At 36.9% G+C, this 12,255-nt stretch overlaps 1 protein-coding gene across 2 annotated transcripts in view; it reads left to right on the top strand.

Moving 5' to 3' along the window:
* Window positions 1–12,255, top strand: part of ADGRD1 (adhesion G protein-coupled receptor D1) — a 154,648-nt gene that overhangs the window by 26,332 nt on the left and 116,061 nt on the right. For both annotated transcript variants that reach the window (XM_049805505.1, XM_049805506.1), the window contains 2 exons: window positions 1,202–1,277; window positions 4,722–4,863. In XM_049805505.1, the coding sequence (XP_049661462.1) occupies window positions 1,202–1,277; window positions 4,722–4,863 (218 nt within the window). The remainder of the gene's footprint in view (window positions 1–1,201; window positions 1,278–4,721; window positions 4,864–12,255) is intronic.

Here is a 12,255-nt window from a genome sequence, read left to right on the forward strand (position 1 = left end):
AGACTCTAAAATAACAATGTTCGAAGTCAATTATCTATGTTTTAATCAGGGTTTGAAGGAACCTATTTACAAAAACATCTACCTGTGTCCTCAAATCTTTGAAAATCTACCTCTGTGCCCTAAATTCCAACCCACAGAATTTATACACCCAGAGACCTTTCTGCAGTCACCTCTGCTGAAGGAAGGTTGGTCCCTATTCATAAAGTGCAAAGTTAGCTGCAGATAGCCTGCAGTGAGAAATACTCTAATAATTACTGAACTGTCTACCTGATTTGTGATGACAGCTTTGTTTCTTTGCACTGGCAGGGGGCTCTGGCTGGAGACTTCACTGCAGGTATTCTGAGGCTTGAATAACTATAATTGCAAACCAACTTGTAATGCCAAAAATAGCATGTGAGAAGACATTTTTCCTATCCTACTTATAAAGTCTCTCACCATGCAGATTTTTTATATTTTTTTTTTCTTCAGAACATTATCATGCTTGGTATCCTGAAATGATCCAGCCCATTAAATGTTTAGCTCTTTTTCCAGCTAAAGCTCACTTCCAAGTAGTTTCAGCCTTCAGGCCACACTTCTACACTGTCCAAATGAGCTAACCTAAAAATTTAGTATTCCACCTTAAACAGTTGACACTATAAATACTTGGAACCCAACAAAAGGGATTGTAAAAGACATCTGTGTGGCTGACACTTAGAAAATATGCATCTGTCTCTTCACTCAGATGCTGGAGAACCCATAAATACTTGGAATGCAGGCACCAAACAGACAACCAAAGTGGAAACCAGTTGCCTGTGTTTGAGTTTCATAAACTGCCAGTTGATGTAGGTGGTGGTCAAGTAGCCTTGAGATTACTGTAGCTACCATTGAGACACTGACTCTGGTATGTTATGTGACCCTTTCTAGTGCTACGTGGGAGGGATTTAGAATTGACAACTGATTGCTTTAACAACTTATTTTGGAAGTACAGCTGCACAGGGGAGGCACCCTTCTCTCTTACTTTTGATATCTGCCGCCTGTGCCATACTGCAAGATGTTCATACTTTTTCCACTTAAAAGAATAATCAGAAATCTGCTAAAGCAAAGATATAAAAGTGTACAGAAGCCAAGGCTCTTAATTAACATGGAGTTTCAGGTCTAGGAGAGAAGTGTCTCTTGCTTACAACTGTTGTTCTGAGGACTAACTCCTGTTCCCTTTTTACAGCTTGGATTACCATTGTTGGCCTGCTTTACCATAACATGCATTATTTCTTTCATAATATCAACCCTGTGGATACCAAGTAAGTATCTTGGATGTCTCATGGTGTAACAGCTTATTTAGTACCTTTGTGATATACCTTTATAACAGTCAAGTCATTATCAACTGTAAATAAATTACAAGCCATAATCCTGATTCTGCAATACTGGGGACATATAGTCATTAACTGGAGAGAGATTAAAGCTTCCATTAGATGTTTTATTTAATGTTGTAGTAAAACAGATTCCCATAGCAACATGTTTGTCTTTCTTTGTCCTGTCCTTCTGTTCATCAGATCTGGTACTAGAATTTCATAATTTTAATCTGTCTCATGGAAGGAAATTACATCTTTTCTCCTGACAGATATAAAGATAAACCTTGCACTTAAACAAGTAAGAAAACGTAATATCCCTCTTTGCATAAAATGTGAATCCTAATCTTAGAAACCTGTAAGGTGATTTTGTAACAGGAGACCAGGCAATGCATTAAAGACCTTTTATTTTATATGCTGCATCAATGAAATCATTAGCAGATAAGATAAAGTAAATGCAGAGCTGTATACCTCTTGGCAATACAGTTCCCCATGGAATTTTGCAAGGCCATTCATGTAAATCATTACACCTTCCTTTTAAGTTAGTATGACTTTAGGCTTTTATTTGCTCTTCACTGGGGTATGTAGATTAGTTTACATTTTCTCTTAGTCTTTTCCAGTCTGTGACTTTTTGCTGTGGTGTTTGTGACAGCAGAAGGAAAGATGCAGCTTCTCAGCTGTCATGAATATCAAGGATTGCCTTCCTTTCTATACATACATTTACACGGAAGGTCATGATCATGGGAACTCATTTTTGAACTTCACGGTAAAGAATCCTGGCTTATGACCAGATTGATCACATTGAGATAATCACACAGCTATTACTAAATAGTGTTTTTAAATCGAGTAGCAAGCTGTACTGTTGTTTACACTGCTCTCTCAAAAAAAGTGCACTTAGCAGGTGGCTGTAAAGGAGCAGTGTCATTAAGTGTGCAATATTTCTTACTGACATGAAGAAACAGAGGCAATAATTTATGACAGCATGTTTTTCAAATAGGACGATAAGTGCAATTTATTAAAATAATAAACTAAAAACTCAACTCCTCAAAGAGAGAAAGAGAATTAATGTGGTCTTAACTTAGGTCAAAGTTTAGCAAACACCATGTCAAATGTATTCTAATGCATTGTCGTAGAGTCTACAGCTCCTGGGGCTCTGATGTAGCAAAATGAAACAGTTATGTCATCTTTGTGTACATTCTCTGAATTTTGTGGAGTAGGACAACCTGGAGACCCATTCCTGTTCCACTGAGTTGTATGTGTTTTTTAGCACTCATTTTTGAGAAGGAAGGATCTGGCCCTGCTGCAGTGTTAGAGAGAAACACAAAGACACTGGAGAAGAAACATCTCCTATATTTCTATAATTAATCTAAGCTACCTGAACAGTTTGCTGTATGTAATGTACTACAGAATCATGTCTATAAATTCTAGATGCAGATCTGTCCAAAATGGCACGTAAAATCCTGGTAATACAGGGACTGCTTAGCATGATGATTTTCCCCTGTGGTATCAAACCCCAGGTATTCAAAAAATGTTTTAAAAATAAGTATGCACTTCTCTTCTGCTTGGTTTTCTTTTTTGTGCTGTACTATTATAAGTTTTTTCTTACATTTCAGCAGAATAACAATGTTTTCCCAGAGTAGTTTGTTTCAAAGACTTTCTTTTATGTTCCTTCTAGCACTGGGCTACTTGAACACCTGTAATTTGAGGCCTGTCCATTTTCTTCTTAAGTGCAATCTTTTTTTCTTTTGTGGTAGAAATCTAAAACCAAAACTGTTGGAGCTTTTGTGCTGTACAGGCAGATGACTTCTATTTTTAGACTACATAAATAGCAGTTTCTAAGGGGAGTTGGTTTTGATTCTTTACCAAAAGAAAAAAAAATCAAAACTGAAAAAGGTTTTGAGCCCATTTCTGCTCCTGCTCATATAGAGTTTGTGTAAATCTGTAATAATCCCACTGAAGGTAATTGGATGACAGACTCACTGCCATCTGACATGCAGGTCCACAGTGAAGAACGGCTTGCATATGCAAGCACAAAACACAGAAACACTGTTTCTTGCTTGTGCTGAAGTTTTTTCATGCTTCAAAATTCATCTAGCGCTCTAAAGTTAAAATGGCAGATAATGGGTGTGGAAAAAATGTCCATCCTGTTAGTCTGTGAAGGAGAAATCTCAAAATGTTGGAGAGTGGTCTTAACACTACGAGTCCTTCTCTAAACTTAAACTTTTGTATCAGCGTAGCAAATTCTGCCCTTAGATGAATAAATTCAATTCACATGCTGGTTACTGGGAGCAGAAGTAATCTCTGATGCTGATGGGGTTTTTTTGTATTCAGAACCTGGCTACTGGTGCTTGGGGTCGTGCTAAATGAGTTCTTTTTTACTTGACCTTGCTGGGGAACTGAATGAAGTTATTGTTATGTCTGACATGAATTTTCTTTTTTCTTTTTTTTTTTTTTTCCTGAAAGAAAAATAAGAAACCATTGCAAACAAGTGGCAGATGTAAATAAGGTGTTTTTTAACGTGCTTTGCAAACTGGCTCTTTCCAGTGGTGTGCTATGTTTGGAAACCCACGCTGATGGTTAATTTGCCATGGATCATATTTCTCATAGTAAATACCATTCATTCACATACTGAAGAGGTGGTTGAGAGAGACCATCTTACTCCTCCACAGTTTGTTACTGATAGTGTAAAAAATTTTACTGTACAGCCAAATGGATCTTAGTTACTCCTAAATGTGCGAAAATGCCAAAGTCATAAGTTTTAGCTGAAAGCAGAAATAAGAGTTCGTATGTACTGCAAAATTACTTCAGCCTAGAAAAAAAAGTTACCTGGACTAATCAGATGTTTAGTCAAGTTCAGCTGTTTGTATTGTGACCTGCCTTACTCTCTAGCAAACCTAACAGGACATAATCAATTTTCCAAAGTAAAGCAATAAATTACTTCTAAATATATTCTTATGTGTATGTTTATATGCATTATATATAATGTATGTGTCTTACACACTAATATGTATGTTTAATTAGACAGCCTGGACACCCTGCAAGTTTTCTCCACACTTAGGTTGCTTTGCTTAGGTTATTTTTAGGTCCCTTACTTTGCAGGATTCTCTCTAATTATCTAAAGCATTTTCAGCAAGGCTTGTAAACCTTTGCAAAAGAGGAGCAGAATGAGGAATGCTTATGGTATCAGATCTTCTAATGTCTAAAAATGTTCCCTATAATTTGTAGCTGTTGCTTCTAGTCCTGTAGGATCTTTTGGGGCCAGATCTTGCTCCCCTATAGAAATTCATTGACTCAAATGGAAAAAGGAGGTCCTGTGTTCCTGTTGTTGTGGGTATTGTGGATGAACTAAAAAAATTTTGGTTTTCTACCTCTTGAATATATTTGTTTCTTTCCAAGGATTGCTGAAGCTGCTGCCTACAAAGGTTATATGATCTCAGCAACCAGTTATCTTATCTCTATCAAAGTGGAACCTCTACCCAAGTTGTCCCACAGTCTGTCAGGATCTCCTCTTATTACCATCCAGCTCACCCACAAATTGGTAAGTGATATGGAAACTACCAGTTTAAGCTATTGTTAGGGCTGTTCAAAACTTTGGTGTCTGTGGTGACTTCTTTGTATTTCTCTTGTAATTTTTGTGGGCATTTTTAGTAGCAATTCAGGTGGCGTTTGTGACTACAATATTATGTTTTTTCCAACCATTACGCTTCTGTGACTTCTGTTTCCATCACTGCAGAAGGCTGATTAGTGCGCGTGTTGAAAAAGAAGGTAAAGTGACAAGTATAGCTTTAGGCGTTTCTATACATATTGTTCTATCGATGTGCTTGTGCAATTGACAATAGGTTTGTATGAATTACCGCTTTCTCATTAGAGCTGTCAAAACCAGGAATTCATTTATGGTTTTTGCTTTTGGACTTAATCCACACTGAGATAACTGAGGTGTTTTGAACGTTCTCATGAATAAACCCAGAGAAGAAGCTCCTCCAAGGACAGATACAAGTATGATGCACAGAGGATCTCCTGGATTAGGAGTGGAGCAGGTTTGAATCCCTGTTCTCATGTGAACTGCCCTTTCTAGAGAGCAGAGCATTCTGAATCTGAGAAACAAGAGACAAGAAATATGAGAATCTGAGAAAACTTTGACTAAAACTTGTCTCCAACTGATCAAAGAAATTTCAATTTCACCAAATTAGCATATTTCAGCAAGAAACTGGAAAAATAGCTGGGCTTCTTTGCTCTTGGAGAAACAGATATCTCTTTGTCTTGTCAGTGGAATGGAGAATACTTGCATTCAAACTCTGAGGTGCTGGCATGAGGCATGCAGCATCTATGACCTACTTTACAGCATTGAATGGCAATGGAAAAGAAAGATTTCAATCTTAAATGTTTCCTAGAAAACATCTCTTAGATGTTCTTCTGAATATGGTATCATATTTTTCTTTCAACAGCTGTTTTCAAGCCAGTTTATCTTCTTCCTGTTGGGATTCTGATAAAGATGGAGTAGGCTACAGAAAACAAATATATGAAAAAACCCTAAGGCATAGAAATGAAAAGTGTTGTTTTGCTGACAGTTTTTCAAACTAAGGACTCTCCTGAATGTCCCCATTGGCCTCTTAGAGGCGGGCACTTGCGAAGTGAAGACTGTATTTTGTGTAGATCATTTATAAAAGGTACTTGGCTTTTCATTTTTCATTTAGGTACCTCCTCATGCTTCAGTATGATGATTTACTAGCAGGTTCTTAAATAAACTGCCTTTTTTTTTTTTTTTTTATGCCTGTTGACTTTTAATGCAAAGATCACTGGGATGTTGGTGTACAGATAGAAACTTTACATTTATCATCTGTCTCTTTCTCTGTTTTAGTCAGCAGAATCCATGAGAATGCGGTATGAACATCTCTGTCTAAAGTATCCTGTGTATAACAGATACAGGTTGATTGGGAGTTTCAGGCTCTACCTAGAGCAGTGTGTGCTTTATATTGTGCGCTAGGGGAGTGGCTGTTTTCTCTCACAAAGCTCTTTCTGCTAATTGGCAATGCATTCACAGCCAGCCATCTATCATCTACTATAATATTTCTACAGCTACTTCCATTTTGGGGAATGTTCAGGTCTTACTAATCATGCTAACATGTTCAGGTGTGACTTGGTTTTGGTTTGTGGTGGGGGTTTTTTTGCATGTCTGTGTTTGTGGGTTTTTGGTTGGTTTGGTTTTTTGTTTTTTTTCTTTTTAAATTTCATTTTATTTTACTTTTTAAAATCCTCACGGGAAATGGGGAAACTTATCCCATTGTGTTAACAGCATAGAAAAAGTAGCTCAGTGTGGTCTGAAATCAGTCCCTAAATACATGTCAATACATTTGCACTTAAAGTTCTGAGAATTTTAATTATAAGGGGGGAAGTATTTCTAAATGTTTAGTGAGCATGAGCTTAAGCTCTGTTCAATAAACTGTACTGAGTTAATAACTGTGCTAGATTTTGCTCTTGGGCATACGACCCTGAAAGGAGGTGGATAAAGCACAGCAGGTGCACTCCACTGAAAGATAGGAAGCCCTTCATCTGCTTATTTACTCCCTCCAGTAATAATCTGCTGCTGGCTTTTACATCTTATTAACTGGTACTGTTACTTTGATGAGAAGTTTAAGAGGTGCAGTGAAGTTTTGCTCTACAAGTACAGTTAGAAAATTCACAACAATCTGTGGACTTGAATTAGAAACTTGTCCAATGCTGGACTAAATATCCATTTCTCCAGTGTTTTTCAAATCAAAACTAAATGCAACTGCATGAGATGTTTTCAATGCTTTTTCCAGAACCTAATTTCAGTGTTATCTGATGGTGAAGCACTTTGTATATCTCCTAGCTTGGTTTCTAAAATTCCTTTTAAAATTCCAAATCAGATGTAAAAAATCCAAATGCTAAAAACTTTCAAACACCAAAACATTCTGAAATCACTGAATGTGTTGAAACAGAAATTCTGTTTTGACATCATAAAATATTTTATTTAATTTGTTGTTAGCCATATTTCATTTACATTGTTTTCCCAGTGGAAGAGTGTAATATAACATTAAAATAGGTGTTTAAAAGTAGAACTATGCACAAAAGTTTGTAAAGAGAATTAATAAAGCTATAGTACAAGATCTGGGCAATGGAAATACATCTAGTTTTCTGTTCTGCTTTTCCTGTATTTTTTTGCTGCTGGTGTCAATTTGCTAAAAAAAGTTATTAATCAGGGAGCAACAGAACCAACCCAAATCCCTCTGGGTATCTTGCATATGGATTCCAAATTCTGTGAGTAATCTTTAGAAACAAAGATATAGCTTAGATAGAAATACAGTCAATATTTGTCTGTGGGGAAGATGCATAGTAAGGAGTTAAATAGAATGTGTGCAGCTCGGCTGAAGTGGTGTATATATATTGAATTTGATAGGAAGACTGCTTGCCTCTGACACCTATGGCTTTGGGAATATAATTTCTCTCCTGGCTTTTAATTAGGGGGTATGTTTAATATTAAGGAATGGATGAATAGAGTATACCTTCCAGTTGTGCATAAGTATGGCAACGGTGGGCCAAATCTGTTCTCTTTTACACTGCTGTCTCTCCAGTGAATTCCATGGAATAATTTTAAACAATATGAATTTAGATAATTTACTTGTGAATATACTTAAGTAAATTAGTTAAGTAAATTTACAGAAGTAAATTCAAGTGAATTTACTTGAGCAGATCAGGAAATGACTGCATGTCTCTGAAAGCTTTCATATCGTAGCAGTACAGGTCCTTTCTATCATACTACATATTATTTCACTCTCTGAAGTGGTTTCATTTGATTGAGTATAATCGCTCATGAAATAGAAGTAGAATTTAAAATGTAAAAGAAATTCTGGCTGCAAGATCACTGTTAAAATATGTACTTTAAAATAAAGAGTAACAGTCAAGCTATTTATGTGAGTTTATGATTGAATATAATGATTAAACCAAGAGCATAAAATCTGCCTTAGAAACCTGTTTCATCCATTAAAATACTACTTGCTTGCTTGTAATAATGGGAGAAACATTTGAAGTGGATACCAATCTCATTCTTATAGTTGCCTGTTTGTTCCACATAATGTTCTTAGTTTAACAGAGGAAAGTGTAATAAGAAAAAGTAAAAAATAAGTCCAAACAAATAGTTTTTCTCTATTAAAATTTGAGTCTGACTGTTTGTCAGTTGATTAGATTTAGTTATAGCTACTCCAGTGGAATCTACTGGATGGATTTCACAAGTATAAAAATGCTAGGAGTGAAAAGAGAAGACAGTTTCCTGTACTGATTGTAATGATGCTTGGCCCAGCTTAATAAAATTGTAATTCTTCTAGTGTGTATAGGAAAAATGGCAATCATTGAGAAACAGAAAACAAAAGGGAGTAAAATAAAACATGTCTATTTCAGGAAAAAGTTACAAAGTAAAGGTCTGTGAACTGAATATCACTTCTCGAATCAAAACTTCGCAGAGCGTTTATCATTCTACAGCTGAACTCACTGTTGGTTAAATCTTTTCTTAGGCAAAGATTCTCTGGGTTACTCTGAAATTGTCTGCTCTTTTTACGTAAGACTTTAGGAGGTTTTGAGATGATTAAATTTCTCTTTCTTTTTGAAACATGAGGCAGTACAAACTGATGCTAATATCTAATCAATTAGGTGAAAATGCAGGGAATATTTATAAATGACACGTTAATGTCTCCTTTTCTAGAGAGCATTGTGGGGCAGTGGGACTAAGAAGATGACATTAGTAATGACAGCCTTTAGGCCTTGATGCTCAGGCTCACAGCTGGATTCTCATGGGAGCAATATTGCTGGTTGACATTCTTTCTACCAGCAGAGCAGGCAGAAAATTTTCTGGTCAAGCTTCCATTAGTGGAAAACCGTTTTCTGACTTAAAATAGAAATTCTCATGAATCAGGATGAGTAAGTCATCCCAATTTTTTCACAGGATAAAAATGTTACTTGTTCAATTCTTCTTACAAAGTAAAGACTCCCTGTGGATAGGATAGACATGTATGTTTTACTTCTTATAATATTATTTTTGTTTTAATTGTCACTATTCTAACAACAGTTTATTTTGTTGCACAATCCCTGAAACTTTTTTCTGTTACTCTTTCTTTTATCGGATGAAAATATTAACAGTTTTGAAAAGATTGTTTTGCAAGAAGACTTCGTGAAGGATTTAAAATTACTTCTTCGCATAAGAACATAGAGTGATGAAGTGTTTTATTTCTGCCATTCTGAGGATTGTTTATCCACTCCTATCCACAGTGTCCGCTTTTATAACACGACATAGCTAGGGGCGGAAAGCAATTCTCATTTTCCTTCTCTGTAGATATAAGAGCTTTTCCTGTGATATTTGGAGATCATTGAGGGCTTTTTTGCTTGAGACTTTTTACATATTGAAGAATTACATTCACGGATCTTTTTAATGACCGTCCCCTTTAAAACGACTGTCTCCAGCAAACAAGATAACAGAAATCAGCTACCACCTTCAGTGTGGGGGCGTTGTTGTGAAGACTGATGGTAATTTGCAGCTGAAAAAGGCCTAATCTCGACCTGTCCAGATGTTTTTTAATGAAGCAACAGTACATTTTGTAAAATGATTATCCTCCCAAAATTTCTGTTTCTAGCAAGATGTTTTTCACAGCAGAAGCAACTAGAGAAGAACTAACATTTCACTTTTATGATCCAAGAAATTACAGCACAGGGTAGAAATTTAGAAGAGATGAATATCAAGGCTGAAATGCATACACAACATGCTCTGGCAAGTGTCAGAAGAGGCAACAGAGGGAGAAATGGTGTAAAATTGCACCAATGTTTTGTAAAATCCATATGGCTACGTAGCACAGACCTTAATCTTTGACCACACTGAAGTCGCTTTTTGACACTCTCTTGGGGACAAAGTAGCTATAGAAGGCAGGTGGCCATCTTTCAGCATGTAGAAATACCAGCTCGGTGTAAATCCGGGCATATTTGGTGCAGAGAGGGCAAAGGACTGACTAAGGTGATGAGACAAAAAGGGAGCATTCATACCCTGGATGAGGCACACTGTGCTCACTGATCTTCCCCTACCCCCTGCTGTTGACTGGCACCATTAAGAAAATTGCCTTATGGCTGGAAGAAAACTTTTTCTATGCTAGCTTCAGCCTCTTTGAGGCTTCTGTAGTTTTCTCCAGGGCTTTATTCTCCCTTTCCTTTTTGCAGAAGGGGAACATGTGCAGCTGCAGTTTTGGAGAATAATAAAACTCCTGACTGTTACACTGTCTGTGTGAGGCCCTTACATGAAGATTATATGCAAATTGGAAATTCTTAATGTAGCTGGTTTTCCCCCAAATATGTTTAATGCAAATGCCATTTTAAAGATTTGTTTGATTCGGGGGGGGGGAGTGCTTTACTAAGATACTACCAAGCTAGGACTAATTTAGCATTGTTCCATCTCATTCCTTTGCTCCATGTTGTTCATTTTTAGAAATGTAGTGGTTAGGGAGTTGTCTGCCTGACCATGAAGTGTTAATCTTTCCTACCATAGTATTGCACTGAATCATTCAAACAGCTGCTTCTCTCCTCATTTTCTGACCAACTCCTCTCTCGATCATTTCTCTGCTTCTGCTCTTTTATTTTCTGCAATGAATGCTTCCCATCAGAACCCCCCAGTAACCTGCTTCCTCTATGCTCCTCGCTAGAGCGCTTCGTCAATGAACCTTTATCAGCTTTCGCTGTTAATCCCATCTCATATTCTGTTACATTGCTTTCTTAAATCTCCAGAACCAGGAGTCATATGGGAGCACCAGCATTCGTTATTATAAGTGCAGCCTGTGTGGCTGGGAAGTTCTCTCTTGGGGTGCTCCTTTGGAGATGGTAAAGTGTAGGGAAAAGATAGACCTCCTGCTCTCTTAACTGTGCTCCCGTTATAAAAAAGTGCTGGTAGTCCTCTTGCAGTTCAGGGACGTAGAGACAAGGTTAAGGAACACTTTCATCAACCTTTAATGAGGCAATGGGACTTTTGCCTCTCAAAAATACCTGGACATCATCCTCTGTTGTCTTTTGCCTGGCCAGCGATGTGCCATAGCCAAAGGTTTGTTTAACATCGTTACTGATAGGAAAATAAAATGAGAGGAGAACCAGTTCCTGGTTTTGCACAAATATTAGTGCTACCTTGAGGGAGACAAATCAGTGTGAAGCCATTTTATTTTTATGGCAAGTTAAGTGTTGACTAATTTATATATTGATCGAGGAAAAACAATGTCTTTTGCCCACATCTGCAGAACAAAGGTATAATTTTTCACTGGATGGACTTTGCCAGAAAAACTTGAAAAAAATACAGTTTAAACTGTGACTCTTACAGAGTGTTCCACAATTAAGCAAAAAGAAAAAATAATAATAAGCTTGTAATTTAAAAATCAATGCAAAGTTCGGCACTTTGTTATGCAAGTTAAATCCTTGCTATATAGAATACAGAAAATCCATTGAGTTCAAATGAGAAATGAACATAGTTGCAGCTAATTTTCTTGCTCCTGGGCAACCTTAAAATACCAGTAGTCATTATGATGATATAGAGCATCTCTTAAGAATACAGCAATAGTTCTGTATTGTTAATGTTATTAACAGAAACATCCCAGGACTTATTTTCTCCCAGGAATCCATTCTAAAAGCCTAGAAAGGCACAGTAACAAAAAATATAGATTTTCATTAAGCACATTGGAGATTGCCTGTTGTAAGAATCAGGACTGCATTGTAATAAGGTGTAATTCATAGAAGGTTTCATTTCCACGTCAGAACAGACTTAAGCCTTTGGAGACACAATACTTCCCCTGTTATCGCTCATTTGTCATGAAACAAGTCCTCGATATTTCTTTGTAAACGAGTCCTTTGCCTTTGAGGTGGATATTTGCAACAGGAGCAAGGGCATCATTAAGTG

Source organism: Accipiter gentilis, chromosome 7, assembly GCF_929443795.1.
Source record: "Accipiter gentilis chromosome 7, bAccGen1.1, whole genome shotgun sequence".
In the NCBI taxonomy this organism is placed as follows: domain Eukaryota; kingdom Metazoa; phylum Chordata; class Aves; order Accipitriformes; family Accipitridae; genus Astur; species Astur gentilis.